This window comes from Mastomys coucha, unplaced genomic scaffold (assembly GCF_008632895.1).
Source record: "Mastomys coucha isolate ucsf_1 unplaced genomic scaffold, UCSF_Mcou_1 pScaffold20, whole genome shotgun sequence".
Taxonomy (NCBI): domain Eukaryota; kingdom Metazoa; phylum Chordata; class Mammalia; order Rodentia; family Muridae; genus Mastomys; species Mastomys coucha.
Window position 1 is genome coordinate 111783682 of NW_022196903.1, and position 21867 is coordinate 111805548.

Below are 21867 nucleotides of genomic sequence, written 5' to 3' on the forward strand. Positions count from 1 at the left end.
GGGGAGATCTGAGTTTATGATGATCCCATGATGACTTTGGGGGGGGGGTTCTGGTGCTTGAGAGCCCTGGCACACACTGGCTTCCCTGTAGTAGGGGTAGGTGGTGAATCTACCTCCATGGCCCATGCTTGTGAGGATGACTCTAAGCTTACTCTCTTGGGTTCTTTCGTAAGGTTACAGAGGAACTTCATCCTGGAGAAGTGATCTCTCTCTCTCTCTCTCTCTCTCTCTCTCTCTCTCTCTCTTTCTCTCTCTTTCTCTCATTCTTCTGTCTTTCTTACTTAACCAGCTGCAGGCAGGTAACCAGTTGATCTGGCCTGGCAACTCCTTTTACCACATCCTTCCTTAGCATTTTTCCTAGGCTAGCCCTGCTGTCGACTGACCTGCATGGCCAGGCAGATGGTGTTGAGCAGGATGAGGACGAACATCAGATACTCGAAGTAGGTGGAGTTGACCACATACCACACTTTGTACTGGTGCTGGTTCTTGGGGATGTATCTTCGCAAGGGTCGAGCCTTGAGGGCATATTCCACACATTGTCTCTGGAAGGAACGCAGGAGAATAAAGGTACATGGAGAGGGAGTGGGGGTGATGAAGGACGGGTGACAGTCAAGAGTAGGAGATATGTTAAACCATAACCTGGAAAGGGATTCTTGGACTGTAGCTCATAGCTATGACATTAATGTGAAGCATGATGTTGATTTCTCTGTCTTCCCTTACCATCAAATCCCATCTAGATTGCAAGTAAGGAGCTCAGCTCCTTTTCTCTAACTGGTAACGATTGGAGCATTGCTCAGCAAGTGCCTGATAAATACTGATTGGCTCATAGCTGCTCTCTTTGGTTATGCCCCACACCATAGATTCTCCATGGAGTATCTCTTGCCTAATTTGTCATTTTCTATCTTGTGTACTTGTTCCTTATTGTCTAGTACCTACAAAATCAGAAGACCCAGAACTGTCAGGACAGGAATTCTTGTTCTAACTAGAATCTTGGTAAAACAGAAAATGTCAGCCAATTTTTACGCACAACACCCATATCCCCAAATCAGAAAGCTGAAAGCAACTCCAGTCTGCTTGACCCTTGGCCTCCATGCCTAATCCCCAGGTCTTACCACCCCAACCTCCTGCTTTTACATCTTTATTACAATTAACTGATGTTAGGTCAGGCCCTCAGCATGCCTCGTCTACACTTTCCAGTTGGCTTCCCTCCTTGTCTTTCTTTCAACACTAAGTCTACACAGTAGCCCAAACATTGAATCTAAACCCAAGTAGCAGACATCTAAGCCCACAGAGTCCAGCTTTCTCAACATGCATGGGGCTGGGCATACTGGGCTCTGTCCTCATGAGTTGGCTTTATTCAGGACATGTTTCCACAAGGGTAAGTCTTGGAGTGCAAAGGAAGCTAATCTTGGGTTCCACCCCTGTGTCCAATCCCAACAACATATCGCTCACCTGGGGAATTGCTAGCCAATCCCATAAGCCAACAGAACACACTCCAGTCCTTGATATCATGTCAGTCTCATTTAAGTCTCTCTTTTCATGCCCCCTGTCTCAGACCTCTGTTTTGCTTGAGAAGCCATCTAAGTGGCTTCCTAAAACTGTTCTTTTGCCCACCACTAGCTCTTTGTCTTCCACTGTCCTAGTTTCTTTCTCCATCGTCAATGGTACCAACACACTTGGGCATAGTATAACGTTCCAATTTCTAGATAAGACACAGATTTCTTTCTTCCATATTGCCTGAAACAAAGTGTCACTAAGTGGAACCTTAACAAGTATTTGATGGTTGAACACATTTTCTAGACATGGGAATTTTGAAGATTTAATGTCTGTCATGTCTGAGAAATGCAAGACCCATACTTCTGCCATAGGAATTTGGAGCAAACAGCTCATTCTGTTCGATGGTATGACGGAGGGCCTTGGCATCCACACATGTCCCTCCAAAGACCCTAGCCTCTCTTCTTAGTGGGTCCTAGGCAACCACATCCTGCCCATCCTTATGTGGGCCCAGCTTCTCTCCTCTCCTTCCCAGAGGGCTACCTGGTTCTTGTCCAGCTCACAGTTCTTGTACTCTTGTTCCCCCTGCTCCTGGAAGGTGACAATGACGAAACCCACGAAGATGTTCATCATGAAGAAGGCAATGATGATGATGTAGATGATGAAGAAGATGGAGATCTCCACACGGTAGTTGTAGATGGGGCCCTTATCTTCTGTGTGGGAGTCAATGGAGCGGTACAGCAGCCTACAGGAGGAGATAGGCTCACAGAGTGACCTGGAGAAGCAGTGTCACCTCCATAAGATGATGGCACCACTGCTCCCAGGGGTCCCTGCAATCAAAGGAAACAGCTCCAGGCTGGGGCCAGAGGGTCTGGGCTCAAGTCCCTTCCAGGCAAACCACTGATTCTCTTTGGCACTGAGTTTACAACTGTCAAGTAGAAATGATAATTCCCTACTTTCCTAACTTACAGGGCAGCTGATACAATATATACACGTTGCTTTGAAACCATCAAGAGCTACTGAACTGTAGCATTCATCACTGACCCCAATTTCAAGTACAGAAATACCGGTAAATATTGAAACAGCTTTGTAAACTGGCATAGATCAAAGGAGGGGAGGCCAAAGAAAAGTAAATCTGAGAAAGTAATTTATTTAGCTATAATAAAATGAACATCACTCCAGATTATTCATATCATCCACAGTAGTTTAGAGTATGCGTGTGTGTGTGTGTGTGTGTGTGTGTGCGCGTGTGCGTGTGCGTGTGCGTGTGTGTGTGTGTGTGTGTGTGTCTGCCTCCATTTCAGTCTGGGCTATGGACCAGTTGAGCTTGTTCTTCATGGACCAGGATGATATCCTTCTCTTCCTTTGTAATCGCCCTAGTATATGGCTAATCTCTGAGTATCACTTATATATTGCCCTATGATGGCAAACCATACCTATGCACTGCTAGATGGGGACATAGGTATTTAAACAAAGATACAAAGAGTACCCCATGGACACCGGCCTGCTACCAGCAATGCTGTGTGAAGACCATTGAGTTGGTCCAGTAGAGAAAGTATCACATTTGCATAGGGACTGGACCCCTGGTTTTTGTCTCTTTCTTACTTGATTCTGTTAACGGAGACAAGGCTTTCTCTATGGAGACTGGTACACAGTGTAATCAGACAGAGACCTCTCATCTACCTTTATCCTTGTCAGCTATACATGGAACTCTGTGATGATCAAAGCTTAGCACTGTAGAAATTCTTTCTGTACTTGACTCTGAAATGCCATACATTCAATGGCAGACTCTTAATCTTGTGATTCACACTGAGCTTGGGAAAAGGAGTTAAAAGGTGTCCATTTTGGGTTGGAGTTCCTAAAATGCCACAAGTATACTGGGTGTTACACCACTTGTACAACATACACAATGTCTTCAATGAAAATATTCAGCACCCCTGACTCCCAATGAAATCTTTTCTAAGAGTCTGTTTTTTCTTTTCCTTTTTTTTTTGTTTTTGTTTTTGTTTTTGTTTTTTTCAAGACAGGGTTTCTCTGTATAGCCCTGGCTGTCCTGGAACTCACTCTGTAGACCAGGCTGGCCTTGAACTCAGAAATCTGCCTGCCTCTGCCTCCCAAGTGCTGGGATTAAAGATGTGTGCCATCACTGCCCCCGGCTATGTTTTTGTTTTTGAGATAGAATCTTACTATGTAGCTTTGGCTGGTCTGGAACTCACTAGGCTAGCCTCAAACTGACAGAGATTCACCTGTCTCAGGGATCTACCTGCCTGTGCCTCCCCAGTGCTGGGATCAAAGGTATGCCCTACCATGGTCAGCTAAAAGTCCATGTTTCTTCAGTGATCATATTTTACAGTTCTCAAAACAATCTCACTGCCTAGGGACAAGTCTGACCTCTGGGAAGAATTCAGGGAATTAATAAGACCCTGGGTGGTAACTGGATGGCCAATGTCTTGACCTTGTAAGCCCTGATGTTCATACTTACTCTGGCCACCCCTCGAAGGTGGAGACGGTGAAGAGGGCCATCATGGCTGCCAGAACATTGTCAAAGTCAAACTTGCTGTTCTCCCAGCTCCGAGGCTGGATAATGGGGTGATCAACCTCTCCATCTTTGTACGTGATATAGTTACCCCTGAGAAAGGAAGAGAAAGAGGTAATTATGGGTGTCCTGTATCTATACCACCAATGATTCAAATAGCACGCTAGATGGCATGCAACCAAACTATCCAGCCATCAGAAGAGTCAGTGGATAGAATGTTGAGGAATAGATGAAGTCATATCTCACAAAAACGAGGTCAGGTAACGGGATAAGGTCAGAAGACAGTCTTCACTCTCCTCTAACCAAGTCACCACCCTTGCCCCCTGCCCAGTTAACAGCCCTGGTTCTGGAAGCCTGTTAGTGTAAACTCACTTGCATTCTGCCTCCGTCTGTTTAGAACTATCCGAACAGGTATAGAGCTTTCCCTAGAAGAGAAGAATGAAGTGATTAGAGATGCTGCTCACGGGACAGATCTGGCAGAAATGTATGGCATTTCAGAGCGCATCTGTAGCGCAGTCTTGAGTCTGAGCTTTGAGGATAACATGAGAGAGATGAACAGAGTCCAGATGCAGAGGACATGACTCACATTCAGAGCTGAGAGTGCAGCCTGATTCAAAAGCAGAGAGCACCAACCTTGGAAGGCTCTGCTCTTTGGGAAGGTCTTGGAAGGAAGAAGAAAGGGGAACTGGGCCTGGAGAGAGTTTATGGGGAGAAGTCAGTGGAAATTTGTACAGTAGGGGTGAGGGGGACAGAGAAAGAGTGCTTCATGGGAGAGACCAGAAGAACTAAAGAGATGGAGGCAGAAAAGAAAAAAAAAAATTAGGCCTCAGGCTGGATGGTATAGTGTGGACATGATGCTGTTGCTTAGCAACTGCTGTGGGCTTTAAGCCAAGGACTGACACATAGGTACCAGAGGATAAAAGTCCTTTGGAAAGAAGAGTAGCCAATTGAAGGAGGACACAGCAGAGAGCACACAGGCCTTTAGTTGGGAGAGGCAGGGCTAACCTCCCTCTACTTTCTCGGTCTGGAAAGTTCAAGAAGGTTGTGGTCAGAGGCTTCTCCATTCTGTACACCTGACTCAGGCTGCTCTTGGATCCGTTGTCTCCCTTCCTTGGGAACGCTGGGGAGGGGAAGGAGGCAGGACTTTACCTTGAAGAGCTGGACCCCAATGCAGGCGAACATGAACTGTAGCAGAGTGGTGACAATCACGATGTTCCCAATGGTCCGGATGGCCACAAACACGCACTGAACCACGTGCTGCAGTGGGAAGAGGGGACAGGAAGAGGATCAGGTTTCACTTTAAGTATCCATGAACCAATCCCTGGGCCCCTCCAAACCCAGGGCAGGCAGATCCTATGCTCCAAATGGGAGAAATCAGGCTCCAGGAGGCCCGGAAACCTTTCCAGAGCCACAGTGATGGAACTCATGGGATGCAAAGGGCTTCTTGGCCTCTGAGTGACAACGGAGAAATAAGCCCTTCTACACTCTTATCTGAGCGGTAGAAGCAATATTAACTCAAAAATAGCTTCTTCCTTGCCATAACCCTACCTTTGCATCTTACCTAAGTGCAAGAGTGTGTCCTGTGATTGCTGAGACAGGTAAGGAACAAGTAAGGGGAATTTGATTGCCCTGAAGTCCACTCCTTGGAGCCCGCCCTATAAGTGCCATGTAGACACCTTCTAGGAACCAGTTGCCAACTTTACACATCCCTACATAAATCAACCCCTTCCTTAGTGGCCTGTCTCAGTCTATAGAGAGTGAATAAAATTCTTTGCTCATGCTGTCTTTGGTGGAAGTCTGCACAGTCTGTGATCTTGGCTGTGGTTGCCACCTAACGTTGTGGTGGCCATGATAAGGGTCCCTGCTTTGATTTCCTTGGTCCCTTTTAAACTCTGGAGCTTATATAGCTGGCAGATCTATGGCTGGGGTTACTCTTTAGTGACACCCAAAGGCCTGCAGGGTGTGTAATTCTGCATGTCCAGCAGCAGTCCTTTCAGCTCCATGTGGAAGGCCTTATTTCACAGTTGCAATGGAGGGACTGTAACGAAAGCTGTTCTTCAGTGGATCATGAAGGCAGTAAGAAAAAGATCAGTCCACTATAGCCATGAAGGGTTAGGAGATACTTTCTCTCTTTTTTTTTCTGGGAATCTCCTAGGACTTCCCCCATCCTGTGTATTTATTTTTTTCCATTTCCCTTCACTACTCTTTCTCTGTATCATGAAAGCTACCGGACCTCCGTGGACCACGTCGTTGCTGGTGACCCTCCTTCAGGAATACTGTAAGTTAGAAAGGGACATTCTAGAGGAAGACTCTGACTCCGTTGGTAGGAGAGAAAGATTTCAGTGTTTCAAATGTAATTGTCTTTTCATCTTTCACTTGGTGTGCCCTAGTGCAGGGTCTACTCACTCCTTCAGCTTCTTGGAGACAGCTCCAAGAATCTCTTGAGGGATGGAGTCTTCCCTTTCAAGAAGACTCCAATGGAGTAGGGACACCCCTCTCTGGTCTTCATTTACTGGCAAGGGTTTTACCCCTCTTCTTGGAGTGTTGGTGAAAGTGTCCCCTCTGTTTTCCTTCCCCTTTTCAATCCTCATCACCCTGTTTTCTTCCCTCTATGTGATGGTTAACGTTAGTTATCACTTGACAGGATTGGGAACCACTAGGAGGCATCTTCCAGGCACACTTATGACTGATTGTTTAGCTTCTGGGTGTGACTGTGAGAGGCTATGCTGATTAGGTTAATTGAGGTGGAAAAACCTACACTAAAACTTGGGGGGCCATGTTCTGTGGGCTTGGGTTCTGGGCTGCAGGCTGAAGACGAGCATTCCTTAACTTTGAATTCCTATTGCGTGATGTGACTGGCTGCTTCCAGCTCCCGCTGGTTGACTTTCTGCCATTATGTTCTGTGCCCTTGGACCACGAACTGAAGTAAATCATTTCTCCCTCGATCTGCTTTTGTCAGAGTATGTATTTTATCAGAGCTACAGGAAAAGCAGTTAAGACACCATAGGGGTTACCATGGGCAATGCTTAACTGAATCCCTAAAGACTCCCCTTTGGGTTGTCCCCTCTTCTTCAGAGCACGAGGATACAGAACATGTGGCTAAAATACTGACATTTGTGCCTGCGTTTTTGCCTTTCTGGCCAGAATTTCTGTAGATCTGAGGGACCTACAGGAAGCCAGACTTTCAGTTTCCCCAGGATGGCACATTTCCCTTCTCCTAACATCTGATACTCCAATCCTGCATTTTCTGACTTACACCTAATATCCACTCCCAGGCCAAAATTTCTGGACACTAATGGCACAATATGGCTTTTCTCTACTTGCAACCACCAGCCATGCCTGCAGTCTCACCTCCTGCTCTGGCCTCTCCCTGTGACCTTTGACCTTCCTAGCTAGCTTCCTTTCCTTCTGATCTGAAGCAGAGCCCAGGCTCACTGCCCAGATGAACTCTCTTACACATTTGCCTGGGAACGTCATATGAAAAATTCAATAAACCAAACTATCCCCTCTCATTTGAACAGTTCTGAACAGTTCTTATGAACGTGGACTGGCCTACTTCCATTAACCTAAATAATACAGAATTCACTATCCTTGACCTTCACTGTGCCCTTCGCAATGTTGAAGTGAAACGCTGTATCTTTGAGATATAACTTTTCTACCTGGTGTCTAACAAACAGCACATTCTGGTTGTGTTGTATCTGCTCATGATAATTATTTTCACAAAACTGTCTTTATGTGTCACTTTGTAACCTAAAAAGGAGCCGAACAACAAAATCTCTGGCCACTTCATTTATATATCTTTTAAAAAGTTATCAAGTGCCATTCCTGGGATGTGCTTAGATTTATATGTATGTAAAAGTGAATATTTTAAAGATTATTTTTAACTGTTACTGACTCTTGACAAAACACATTTTCAAGATCCATATCTAGCCAAGACTAGATGAACAAGACAACATGAAAACTAGGAAAACAAATCCCCGTCATTTCGGAAACTGATTACTCTACTTAAAGGCAGCTAATGGCATCTTAGGATTGAGAGATGATCCTAACACGTTCCATTACAACCTAAATACAATTTTTCTTTGGTATTGTACTTGGAGCAATAACTTACTGCATCTTCTGGTTTAAAGAGGAGAATATAAAAAAAATGAGAAAAATACCTTAAATAAAACACTTGTTAAATGATTAAAATCTTTACTGTAAACAGATGACCCCAAAGTAAAAGTGATAAAAAGGATTAGAGACAAAATGGTTCTGCCTCCCAGTTGCCATGTAGACATAAAAGGCAAGCCATTGCTTTTTTGAACAGAGACAATTTCTAAATGCTTATTGTAATTAGGCTTATTTTATGTATATATGTGTGTGTGAATATATATATAAACATTATATAAGACTTATTGTATATGTGAGTATATTACATACTATATTATAGATAAGTATATATTATACATAAGACTTATTAATATATTTTATATAGTAAGAACTATTATAATAATAAAAATCCTTAACAAATGATTTGAGTTTGCTGAGGAAAATGTCTGCAGAACTGTTCGCATTTTGTGTTTCAGCTTCCTGTGTTTTCAAGTACAGTGGTGGGAGACAAGACGTAGCTGGCGTACAGCAAAGTGGGGAAATCTCTACCATAGGCCTTTGATGTCACCTGATGGCACTCTTAGCCATGAGTTTCTGGAAGCTGGGGAAGTCTTGGTGTTTTCCAAAAGGACTTACCTAATAATCAGAGGATGCTAGATTACACACATTGACATTGAGAGACAGGTAGTGTTTCTATCTATGTAGAGGCCAAAGGTGGCAGGTTGTTTTGGTTTTGGTTGGCTGGTTATTCCAGTAACATTTGCCCCACCATTTGCAGCAGTGGGATAATCCTGCCAGGACAGCCATCATTTTACCTCACAGGGTTCAGGTCAGCTTGATTTCTCCATGTTCTGTGACTCAAGTACCTTCAACAGTAGAGTCTTACCATCAAGTTCTAGAGGATAGCCAAGAATACTGGCAATAGTCTATAATGTTTGGGGGTTCATGGTTCCCCACTGGCCAACAAATCCAAAAGAGGTAACCCATTCCTGGACTTGTTATTTGCTATCTTGTGGTGTCTAGGAGGGACCTGTTCCTACCCCTGTTATAGGGTAACTCCATTTAAACTATTTTATATGTGTATATTATATATTTGAGGACATTTCTACAGTAATGGGTTTCCATGTGACTTTTTCTACCCTGCCAGTGTGTTCCTACCCCAGCAAAATATCCCCTACCTCATTGTTCACTCTTGTTCCTAGAGTACATCCCCTTCTCCCAAGGCTTACGGATGATTCTAGAAGAGGGGCAGATGGACTGCCAGAATGAGAGCAGTGTAGTGTAGTCCTGTGATGAAACTGTTGTGTGGACACAACAGGGCACTTGTACATACTGATTCACAGCACTTGTACCAACATGCCCAAGACCCGCACAGGCTCAAACCATAAAATCTCCAGCAGGGAGAAGAGAGGCTGGCATACAGTTCTACCTCTAGCCGAGGAACTATTGGCAAGTGATAGCTGAGGGGAAGGCACCCGTCAATCAACCACAGTTCAGGGGATGGCCTCACACCCCAAAATATTTAGGTACCATAAATTAGACTGAATGGATTAAAAAAAGAGAGGGAGGGCATTCAGTTGGGGGACAGGGAGGTGGGGGTGGACCTGGGAGGAATAATGGGAGTAGGGATGAATAGGTACAAAAATTGCACGAGATTCTCAAAGAATTAATAAAAATATTATTAAAACATTTTCAATAAAATGGCTATAAAGCTTAAAGCTTAAAAAAAGAGATGACATCAGTATGACTAAATTGCTTATAATGAAAGGTTATTACAAATTCTTAAGGTCAAAATTCAGCACCCTGAGATAAAACTGATGCCTGAGGAGAATTAAAAAAGAAAAGGCCAAGAGAATAAGGATATTCTATTTTATCCTCTTATCAAATAAACCATTTAAAACTTGGTGATTAGATTTCATCCAAATGCTAACACGCTGAGATTGCGTGTTTACCAATGTGGGAAAGCCTTCTTTAGCTGGATGGCCACCACCTCAACAGTAGGAGAAATTCTCTAAGCAAAAATTATTCACACCTGGGACAAACCTGTTAAATCACACACATAACAATGACAAAACTTACTGTAGTTGACAATATTTAAATCCGTTTTTAAAGTTTGACGCATTGCACAAAATTCCATCCCTCTGCCGGTGATCTTCAGTCTTCTAGATTCGTAGGTAAACAAAAACCAAAGCCTTTGCCTCCTTAGCCTATGACACTCTTCTTGGCTCTTTGAAATCTAAAATCTATTTACACCTCTTGGAACGCATTCATTGATTATCTCTTTATTTAAAAAGTATTGGGTGTCCCATGAAAATTAAGTAAATCAATGAACCATCCTGTTCTGTTCTCTTTCTTTCTTGTTTTCCGACTTGACCTGAGCTAGACTGACCTAGAAAGGAGACACTCAACTGAGAAGCAGCTTGCTTCAGATTGCCTATCATGCTGGATTAGTGATTGCTGTGGGATGGCTCACCCACTAGGGGCAGAGTCATCTTAGATGCCATGAGAAGCAAGCCAATAAGCAGCACTCCTCCATGGCATCTGCTTCAGCCCCTGCCTTCTGGCTCCTGCCGCCGTGACTTCCACTGATGATGGGAGACTAGTAAACCCTGTAGTCTCTAAGTTGTTTTTGGTCATTGTGATAGCTAATCTTGGTTGTCAACTCAGCTCTATCTGGAACCAATGAAAAGGATTTCCTTGATTGGATTGTCTGAGGAGGGAAGATCTCTCTGAGTCTGGGCTACGCCTTCTTGGGACAGCCTACGAAAAAGGGCAGGGAAAGGCGGCTTTTACTTTTTGCCTGCTTGCACTCTCTGTCACTGGAAAGTTCGTCTATGTGTGGCATTCCTCTGCTGGTGAGAGAGCCTGCTTCTTTGGGATTCCAATGTAGAATGAAAAGCTGTGGCCCTCTCAGACTTTCCTGGGAATCCAGTATGAGAACGAGACTGCTGAGACACTCAGTCTCCTGGACTGAGCAACTACAGAATCCTTGGCCTTCCCACTGTAAGGGGACTGGCACTACTTCTCAGGCTAGCAGCTAAAGGTGGACCTGGTTTTGAAGGCATAAAGGGGTCAAAGAGAGTAGCTAAGGCTTGGCACTATGTTGGCAGGTTAGAGTCCTTAAAGGGAGATCTGGAGAGTCCATTGGAGAAAGTGTAGCTTCAGTTGCAGGCCCCAGAGTTTTGGAGATAGCAGTGCCATGGATTGATTACCAAGGACCGGCCTGAGCCTGTGAGATGGCTGGGGAAATGAAGCTGTCCCGGCCTCTTACGACTCAGAAGATCCTGAGTGAGGCCCATATGTCAACCACTGAACTCCTTATGCTGATTAATTTTGGTTTTGCTTTGATTTTATTTATTTGTGATTGTGCCTTGGTTCTTCCCTTTTGGAATATGGAAGGATTTGACTTTGTGGTATAGCCCACAGTTAAAAGATGGAACTTTTAAAGAAGCATTGGATTTTTAGGTATTGAAAAAAATTTAAAGACCATGGGACTTATAAAGTTATTATACTATGTTTTACAATAGGATATTAATATTAATATGACATCCTGGGGAGAAACAAGAAGGGAAACTTTATGGTTTAATAGTGATATATTTGTGTGTCAAATTAACAAGGGGCCAATTGTCTTAGGTATTTGTCAATTTGACACAAACTAGAGATATTTGGGAAGAGGAATCTCAATTGAGAAAATGCCTCCATCAGATTTTTGTAGGCAAGTGTATGTAGTTTTTTTTTTGTTTGTTTGTCTAATGATTGATGTGGAAGGGCATAGTCCACAGGAGGTGCCCCCACCCCTGAACAGGTAGTCCTCAGGCTGCATAAGAAAGCAGGTTGAACAAGCCATGGAGAATAAGCCAGTAGGCAGTGCTCCTCCATGTTCTGCTTCAGTTCCTGCCTTGAGTTCCTACCCCAACTTCTCCTCATAATGGGCTAAATAAAATTGGAATAAATTATTTCTTCAAGTTGCCTTTGGTCACAGCAATAGAAACCCAACTAAGACACATCTCTGTTAAAGAGAGACATATACTTTAAAGAAAATGAAATTATAAATTCTGTAGAAAAATGGGTGGATCTGGAGAGTACTATATTAAATGAAGTAGCTACAACTCAGAAGGACAAATATTGCATGTTTTCTCTTATACGTTGGTTGCTAGCTCTCCTGCCTTGTGTATTTATCCTGCAATAGATGTGGAAGTCTAGGAACTAGCAACAGGCAAGTGGAAGGGAACACACTTAGGAAGAGGAAATCGATTATAGGAGGTTAGATGAAAGTAGAGGTCAGGGATCCTGGGGCAGAAATGCTTAAGCAGGTATCTAAGTGATGGGGCTGCGGAAACAAGGGGAGGGGAAAGGGTGAAGCATGAAGTGTGCACGAAGAAGTCACATGGGAACTCTGCCCATGCAACCAAAGCAAACATTATAAGAAAATGGGAGAGAAGAACACATATGAAGGAATGGGGTCATGGAGGATACCGAGAGCTAAAGATTTGCATGGAGATGGGGTATGGTGGGTGTAAAAATCAGATACAGTGAGTGGTTTAACCAAAATTAAGGATATATGAAGAGGTCTTATGAATCCCATTAATTTTATCAAAAGAGTTAACAATTCTATCATGGTGGGGAGGGACTCCTGATACATGACTCTTCCTGAGGAGCTAATGGCACCTGATGGCTTCTGAGAAGAAGAAGAAGAAGTTGGGAGGAAGATGGGAGATGCTGATGGGGGTGGGTGCGTAGGGGGTAGGAAGACCTGAAGATGGGAGATGCTTAGGGGGTAGGAAGACCTGAAGATGGGAGATGCTGATGGGGGTGGTGCGTAGGGGGTAGGAAGACTTGAAGGAAAGGAGTGGGGAGAGATAGGGCTGAGATACATTTTAGAAATATATAGAATTTTCAGAAGAAAACAATTGGTTGCCCATGAAGACATGGACTTTGCAGATGAGTGGATAATAAAAATGTGGTACATACAACAGTGGAGTTTTTTTTTTTGTCATAAAGAAATGTTAATGAACTTTATAGGAAAATGAATGGAACTGGAGAACACTCTATTATGCAAGGTGACCCAGGCACACAAGGACAATAATTGCAAGTTCTCTCATTTGTACCCTGGCTTTTAATTAAGTGTGTGTATTTAGGTGAGAGCAAATGTGGCTAATCTCCAGGAAGCAGGAGAGGAGACAACAAGATGGGAAGACAGAGGCTTCCAGGAAAGAGCTGGTGAGGACAGCAGAGCACAGGAGACAGGAAAATGGGAGAGGGAATACAGGGACCAAAAGCCACAACAGGGAGGGGGCAGGGATGCTGGGAGAAGTGAGGAGCCAGGAGATAGTCCATCAGGATGAAGTACACAAATTCTACAGGGAGAAAAACCCGCTATGCTGTGAGCCAACTAAAATAATAAATGAATAAGTAATTAAACAACAACAAAAACATGGTATTTGGAATACCTAAGTTGCAATCACTCATATTTGGCTTCAAAAATAAACTATCCCTTAGTCTCCTTCAGGGAAAATTTGTGAGTTTTTGTTTGTTTGTTTGTCTTTCTTTTTCTGCCTTTCTTTCTTTCTTCCTTTCTTTCTTCCTTCCTTCCTTTCTTTCTTTCCTTGATAAAGGATTAAAAGACCAAATAATATGTTGGTTAACTCAAAAAAAATAGCTCCTCCTTTGCCCTTAGTCCTACCTATGTGAATGTAACCTAAGTGCAAGAGGACTGTGTATGTTCTGTGGCATCTGTATGCTCACTCAGGTTAAAGAACAAATGAAGGAAATTCAATTGCCCGGAAGGCCACTCCTTGGAGTCAGCCCCTTAGCCATGCTGCAGACGCCTCCTAGGAAGAACCACTGAATGCTATATAAACTCTAGACCCTGGCAAGATAGGGCTAACCACTTCCTAGCGTCTTGGCCCCTTTCTGTCTGTATCAAGTCAATAAAACCCTTTGTGTATGCCATCTTGATGCAAATTAGTGCTTCTGGGACCCCAGTCTCAGTGTCCATCTTGCCAAGAGTCGGGTACACAAAGTCAGGTGCACTGACTTGTCACCCAAGGTGCTATGCATTTGTGTGGTGTTACCATTGAAATAGTTTGCTTAAGACTGTGACTCTAACGTGTAGACACTTATCTCTCCATCCTATATCCTTCACCTCAGTTTCCACCAGGCAGAGGGATAGCTAATGTTTATTGTATTGATGGCTGCCCACCTAGACCCTCTTAGTTCACCTTTAGCCCCTTGGCCCTGTTGATGGCCCTCAGGGGCCTGAGGACTCGCAGCACTCGTAAAATCTTCACAACGTTGATTGCACTGGACCTGGGAGAGAAACAGGGCAGGTGGTAAGTTCCCATACCTGGGTTAGAGCAGAGAATGACATGTGGAGATGTTATCCAGATATCTTAGACTAAAAAAAAAAAAAAAAAAAAAAAAAAAAAAAAAATGCAGAATCTGCCTCAGGGACTGAGAAATTCTAGCCCTCACTGCTAAGAATTAGGGGTCTCTTTGTGACCCTGGGACAGTCCTGATTGTAAAGCCACAAAAGGAGAAGTGGGGATACAGCTCAGGCAGCCTGCACGCTTGAGGCCTTCTTTTGGTTGCCAACAACAGGGTAGATAGGGATGAGGCACAAAACCCAAGTCATTAGCAATATAACGTGACTTAACATGTATCTACAGTGTCAAAAAAGGACAAGAAAAACAAGGCAGACCTGAATTCAGTCCCCATTGTTCTCACCTGCCGACCGAACCACTCAGGACACAGTTCCTAATTTCCTGTGCCCTAATTTTTCATCTGGAAAATGGGACAGTAATTAGGATTGTTTCCAGGGCGAAGGAGGATGTATGGAGAGAGGAGGGTCTGGCCACATACTGTGAAAGCACTAAGTAAAATGGTGTGTCTGCCATCCTGTCCCACCATCCTCACAGCACTACATACCAAATGAACAATGGTGAAACTCCAGGCCTTGTGGTTCAAGCTGGTAGGTATGTGCAAGGAATTCTGGAATATTTCCAAATACAATACCCCGGCCATTGCCCACTATGGTATATACATTCTATCAGGACGTGTTCAGGCTTCTAAGAAACAGTGGTGTCCCGAGAAATATGGAATGCCAAGGTCAGAGCAGAACATCTGGGAGCCTTAGTCTATGGCTTCTTTCTTCCCACCCAAGCCGAGCTCACTAACCACACTCAATGGTTGAGAGGCCTCTGCAGTGTTCTCTGACCCGATGTGCTAATTACAGTATCTTCTCCAGCACTTGACAAGAGGTCTCAAACTTGCCTGGGACCAAAAAAGTCAGACAGGCAAGCAAGTGCTGATTTTATTCTTCCCGGGTCAAGAGGGAGCTAGTACAGAAATCCAATTCCTCTGGATCATGGATCTTTATTTCCAAAGACACAAAGGACATTCTTATCTATCACTGTTGCCAAAGCATCCCCAGGAGGCAGACAGTTTGCACTGAATCACAATGGAAGGGACTTAAGAGACAGATGGAAAAAACAGAACAAGAATCAAACAACCAAGAGGGAGGTTTGGTTCAAAGTGACTCGGTGACTTTTGGTGGCTCTGGGATGGGAATCTAGATGTCTAGGCTCCCAGGGAAATTTTGGGTAGTATAACTGATGATCAAAGAATAGGCCCCCAATTTCACTCTCCCCCATTTTACCATGGAGGCTAACTGCGAACCAACCCTGGGAAGGAAGACCCAAGGTGCTAGGGATATAAGCCTTTCTCTGTTTGGTATATATAACCTTGGACAAATCTTCTAATTTCTTGAACACCAAATTTTATACTACCATTTTATAATAGCATTTTCTTTGACTACCTTATAGGTATGTATGTGTGTGTGTGTGTATACCATGGAAGAATATATATGTATAATATATACGATTAATAAGCACGGCTGTTGGAATAGACAGAAACTCAGAGTCAAGTTTCTTTCAAGCCTGAGCAAGGTTTGGCACTTGACCTTAGAGGGAATTGGGCTAGATGGTTTTAGAGCTCATGCCTTGTACCAGTTCATCAAAATCTCTCCGGGTAGATTCTTTTTAACTCACCCAGCAGGTTCCTCTGTGCAGCTAAGATTAAGAATCAGTATTCCTCAACCCCTCCCTCTCAATCTCTCTCTTCTCCCTTTTCTTTCTATAACACAAGTGTGTACACTACCCAGTTCTCTCTCTGTGTGTGTGTGTGTGTATGTGCTCGCGTGTGTGTGCTTTGATCAAGGACAGAGGAGGGAATCATGGAAAGAGGCTGAGCTAGGTCAGGGTCGTCATAGCAATGGCAGGTTCGGACAGCTGCAGGGCAGCCTCAGGGCTTAAGCACAGTGTGAGAGACTCAGACAGAGAAAGGGAATCCAGCTATCTGTCTTTTTATAATGGGGCCTGTCCCTGCTATGATAAAACTTTAGACATTTAAACAAATTCGTGTGGATCAATATATCCCAAGTGTTAGATCATTGAAGAGACAGATAAAAGAAATTAAATAAGACCTGGTGGTGCAGGCCTATAAACCTAGCTATGCGGGAGGCTAAAGCAGGCAAATCCTAAGTTCAACTTAGTGTGACTTATGCCGAATAAAAGTAAAAAGGGCTGTTGTTGCTGTTTTATTGCAGAGCACTTGCCTAGCAAGTCAGACCCTGTGTTCAATCCCAAGTACCACAAGGAAAGGAGGAGGAGGAAGGAGAGGAGAAGAAATGAGAAGAGGGAGAGCGGGAAGAAGGAGAGGAAGAGGAGGAGGAGGAAGAGAAGGAAGAATCAAATAAACATCGTGGGCTATTTTAGGCCCCACCCCATTCCAATCATAGTCACAGGAAGAAGCACCCCTCCAGCCCCCCCATGGACTTTGCTGACTTCATTGACACCCATTCCTAGCCGCTTGCTCCATCTTGGGTGGAGGGACTCACTGGATGCCAAAGGAGATGAGGGACACGCTAACCACCAACAGGTCCAGGATATTGAAGTAATTTCGGCAGAAAGAGCCCTTGTGCAGGAAAGCCCCATAAGCAGTCATCTGCAGGGAGGCAGAGAACATGAATGAGTGAGCTGCCCAAGCTTCGAAGAGGACATTCAGACACCATGCTTCCTGCCTACAGTGTCAGCATCCCCAGGGAGGAGCCCAAGCACTGCACAGGGACAGCAGGAAGGACTGAAGGAGACACACTGCCAAGAAACCCCGTAGCCATTCATTCAACCACCAAAGAACTTCCCCAGCTCCGGCCAAGTGTCAGGTCCTTCAGCCCAAAGCCCTTTCAGTTTGGCACCCTCCTGCTTCTGTCACATTCCACCGTCCTTCACACCTAGGCCAAAATGGCTCCAGCCCTTGGGGCCTTTCTTGGTTGCCTCTTCATAGGTTATGTTTCCACTATGTGCACACCTCCTAACTTCCTTTCCACATTTTACCCTCAGGGCCAGCGGAGACAGTAGGCATCAAGGGAAGGAAGGGTGAGACATGCCCAGATAGGTGTCCAACATCTTGATTTATCCAGGACTTAGCTGGCTTCACCACTCTAGAAAATCTGTCTTCTGCATGTTGGTCAGCTCTCCTTAGAGTCTAGTGAGCTCTACTAATGACTGTCCTTAGCCCCCGCCTCCTGGTTTCGGTAGTGCTTAGGATCTCAGACAACTGCACAACCTAAGTGCTACAGTCTGGTTTCTAGACTGTATCTGGGGTCTTTTAAAGACGAGGAGCTATGTTCTGAGGGGCGAGGCACAGAGGTGTAAAGTATGAGCTCTGAAGTCACATGACCTGGACTCACATCCCAGCTCTACTATATTTCAAGCACTTCACGCGAAAAAAAAAAAATTTAACTTTTCATTTTCCTCATCTGTACACCGAGATAATGGTGCCACTTGTCCCATGGGTTGTGAGCATCAATAGAGTAATTATATATAAAATACTTAGGACATGTTTCCGCACACGGCATGCTCCACAGATGCGTTCTCCTTTGCTATAACTCGGGTTTGAAATCTATATTCCTCCTGTACAAAGGAAGTTGTGTCCTTATCTATAAAGTGTGAGTGATATTTCATTTTTTTTTGTGGGGATCAGATAGCAAAGCAAAGGGAAGATTCTCTGAAAATGTTCAAAGCAAGACCGTGTAAGGTTATTGTTACAGGATCTGGCTAATATCGCCTTCTATGATAACACTGCTTGTAAAGAAGCTGTGCATTCTGTATATTTGCACTTTTCTGACTGAAGTAAAGGTTCACCATACCCAGGATGAGCCTGTGTAAAGCTACAGATTATGAAACATCTGCTTAAGAAAAAAAAATTGGAATTGATGGTTGAGAGACCAAGAGAAGTTTCTTGGTCATCTGGAGTCCAGATTTTTTTCTTTGGAATCAGAGCATGTCCAGGGTGGGACACTCAAAGACGAATACAAAAGCCAACATGGGGAAATTGGCAAAAATAGCTCTTGCGACCTAATTCTTCCATTTATCTCCGGCAGCAGGAGATCACAGGGGACCGAGAAGCTGTACTCTGCAGCAGTTTTTAGAAGTGGGGAGGTTACATAAAAGGTTCTAGGGTAATATGGTTGGAGATCTCTCCCAAAGGCTACAATCCGGAGGGCTCACTGCCCTATGTCTCTGTAAAGACCTGGACCCCAGTTCATATTCACCAGAAAGTTTTAGACAGGGGGATAGCTCATAGCACAGTTTCTGCCTCCTGACTTTGGGCTTATTTTGTCCGGGGCCCTTCAGAATGCATGAGAATGATGGGTGAGAACAATGGACATGTGCCCAGGCAAGAGCAGAGTAAGAATGGTTCTGAGAAAGGGCAAGGAGATACTTGGAAGAGACAACATTTTTTTTTTTCAAGTCTATGTGGATTCATGGTGCCAGAAAACGCCAGGTCCAGGTACCTGGACAAGTGGCCTTCTACCTTGTGCTACTGATGGTCACCCATCAGTCCTTGCTTCCTGAAAGCTTTAAAGCTTCTCTCAGGAAAGACCTGAAACTAAGCATCTCTAGGTGGAGAAAGGAAGTATGCTAGGAGACCAAGCTTCCAAGTTCTTTGAGCTAGAGGGGAAGATGTCTCTTACCATCCAACCCAAGACAGCCACATCTCTCAAGGCATACCTCTAGGGAGAAATCCTCTCCTCACTTTGGTCATTCCACAGCTGGTCCTGAGTCTGCTTTCCTTCTATGGAACAATCCTTTCCATTATTCGGACTAGCTAGTGTGTTCCTACCCGTCCTGTCCTTTCAAAGACAAATGGCCCCAGACCCTTCAATGGTCCTTTAGAGCAAATGAAGCTCTGGGCACCATCACAGTTAGTGCCTTGGTATGATACAGGGCCCCCCAGCTGGGCAGACAAACCCAGGTGTGGGAGGTGTGGGAAGCAGAGGGGGTGCGGGGAGGGGTGTTCAGAAGCACAGTGAGCACAAAAGAGACTGGAAGCAGAAGAAGGAAGAAGTTGGGAAAGGGCTTGCCATGGCAATGCTTGAGAAGAGCTTCTGCTTGCATGGCAATCCTAAGGAGAAAGCACCATTGAAATCCTCAAGTGAAGCTCGGTATGGGCTCCTGAGAACTGGGCCTCAGAGATTTTCGTGTCCTGGGAAAGATCTCTCAGTACCTGCATGCGACCTGGGTTGTCTAGGGTACAACAGCCAAGCAGCTCATCACAGAAAGGGACGCTGTCCCCCATCTACACTCCCTGATCAGGAAAGCAACGTCTGAGCCACACAGTTGGCGAACAAGGGAAGCTAAGGGTCAGCAAATGGAGCCTCGGAGGTCTAAGGACATCCTGGGAGGCATGCAGAAACTCCCAACTCAAGTTGTATCTGGATGAGGCAGAAATGTCAAGCCCACTAAAAGGCTGGGTATGATATGAGGGTTTCATCTGGGAAAGAAAGGTCTGTCGCTGGCACTGGTGCACACAGCGGACATTAGCTTGTATCTACCTCAAGGATGAGCTAAAGAGAGGCCGGAGCTTCTTGGGAGAGGGCATCCCAGGCAAGTGTCCCTGGAAGATGCTTAAGCCTGTGCTCAGAGACTATATGACCCTTCTGTTCTGTGCAAAGGTGAACAATCTCCACCTTGCCCAGAGAGAAGCCAACATTACCCAAGGTCCTACAGCCCAGGTACACCGCCAATGGCATGCATGGAGTTACAGGTGCAGACATATACACAACAGGGTCTCTCATCAGAACTGTAGGTTACCAGGGGATTGCAACAGCAGGTTACCAAAGGGTTAAAGACAATTTCTAGTTGTCAGCTATATGATCCAGTTGGGATGCGAGCTCCTAATGCTGCTTCAGGTGCACCATGACTATTACATGGCCCCAACTTTCTGCTTAGCTCTTGTGATTGCCTTGGTTGGGAGGAAGGTGTTGATGATAAGCCTCCAAAGAGAGGGGCCAAAGTGACTCTTTCATGCTCCAGAGGTTTTGCCTTTCTAGAGCTTGTGTGGCATTTCCTCTATGCAGGAGGAGGGAGAGAGAATTTCAAGTAGGGCTCGGCCACCGACTGGCTGTAGACGGTACATGCGAACTGAGCACCACTGGCAGCCACCATGCTCAACCAGGGATGGGAAAGCACCCACGGTGACACAGCCAGCATGTGACTTTCCTAGGCCTTAGAACCATTGCTAAGTGAGCAGAAGGGAGCGCTGTGGTAGGGTAGGTTTCTCCTGGCATCGGAGCTGGGACGAAGTGGTGGCATGAAGTGTAGCAGGAGACAGAAGAGTCAGCCAGACAGAGCAGAGACACAGAGAGACAGAGACACGTGGCTCAGGGGAGCATTACCTTAAGGATAATTTCTAATGTAAAGATACTAGTGAAGACATAGTCTGCATTGCCTAGGATCTGAAAAATAAGCAGAATTGGATTAGTGGCTCTGGGAGTGCACCCAACACCAACAGGAGCATGTGTTAGCGACAAGACAGACAGCGGCCGGCCGAGAGCTGGGACTGGCAGAGAGAGGAAGGAAGAGAGAGGGGGCGGGGCTTTACCTTTAGAGCAATTTCAATGGTGAAAATGGTGGTAAAAACAATGTCAAAATAAAACAGAATCTGCAAAACAGAAACGAACAGGATGGGGAGGGCGGGGTGGGACACAAGCAGGGCAGGGGGAGAGGTCAGTGGATGTTCACCAGAAAAGGAAAAGCACTTCAAAACAAGGTGCATCCCTGCCCCACCACACCACCAGAGCCTTTGCACAGGGAGAGACGTGAGGAGACAGGTAGGAAAGACTTCTCCACATTAGCTCCCACTCAGGGCTAGCGCAGGTGGCTCTGGCTCCGTGTGGGAGCTTCCAGGGCAAGCCTCAGCAGGAACTGGGTGTAAGCAGCATCCACTGGGATGCTTCCTTCACCAACCCAATTAACTTGCAAACCCAGAGTGGACCATGGGATGTTGGTCAAAAGACCAGAGAATGGGTTTGTTTTTGCAGGGCCACTCAAATGCGCACATGGTGTGGCATCCTGTGTCAGAGGAGGACATTTACATTGCTGTCATGGCCTTGGGCTCTAGGAAGGAAGTCCTCCAGGTCAGCCCAGATTGAGGACAAGCTGATTGATACTTGATTTCATCTTGGGAGATGGACCAGGGCTGCTCACTCCTGCTGACCTCAGCAAGACAGCCTGGAAGAGGCAGGATCCCAGAGCTGAGAGCTTTGTTAATGAGCATGGCTTTGGACCAGTGGCTCTGTTACTCATGCCTATGTGGCTGAGATTTAATAAAGCTTTGGGCTTTTGCGGCATAGTAGTTCTTATTTTAGTATTTAATATTGATCACCGGAGCCTTGGGTAGCT

At 45.0% G+C, this 21867-nt stretch overlaps 1 protein-coding gene across 36 annotated transcripts in view; it reads right to left on the reverse strand.

Annotated features, from left to right (window-relative positions):
* Positions 1-21867, reverse strand: part of Cacna1c (calcium voltage-gated channel subunit alpha1 C) — a 529265-nt gene that overhangs the window by 62557 nt on the left and 444841 nt on the right. For 13 of the 36 annotated variants that reach the window (XM_031383139.1, XM_031383130.1, XM_031383127.1 and 10 more), the window contains 9 exons: positions 21068-21127; positions 20862-20921; positions 17019-17125; positions 14344-14431; positions 5180-5287; positions 4403-4455; positions 3977-4123; positions 2038-2239; positions 384-542 (listed from right to left, as the gene is read on the reverse strand). In XM_031383139.1, coding sequence (XP_031238999.1) covers positions 384-542; positions 2038-2239; positions 3977-4123; positions 4403-4455; positions 5180-5287; positions 14344-14431; positions 17019-17125; positions 20862-20921; positions 21068-21127 — 984 coding nt within the window. The remainder of the gene's footprint in view (positions 1-383; positions 543-2037; positions 2240-3976; positions 4124-4402; positions 4456-5179; positions 5288-14343; positions 14432-17018; positions 17126-20861; positions 20922-21067; positions 21128-21867) is intronic. The other 23 variants (XM_031383154.1, XM_031383149.1, XM_031383147.1 and 20 more) reach the window with 2 other exon arrangements.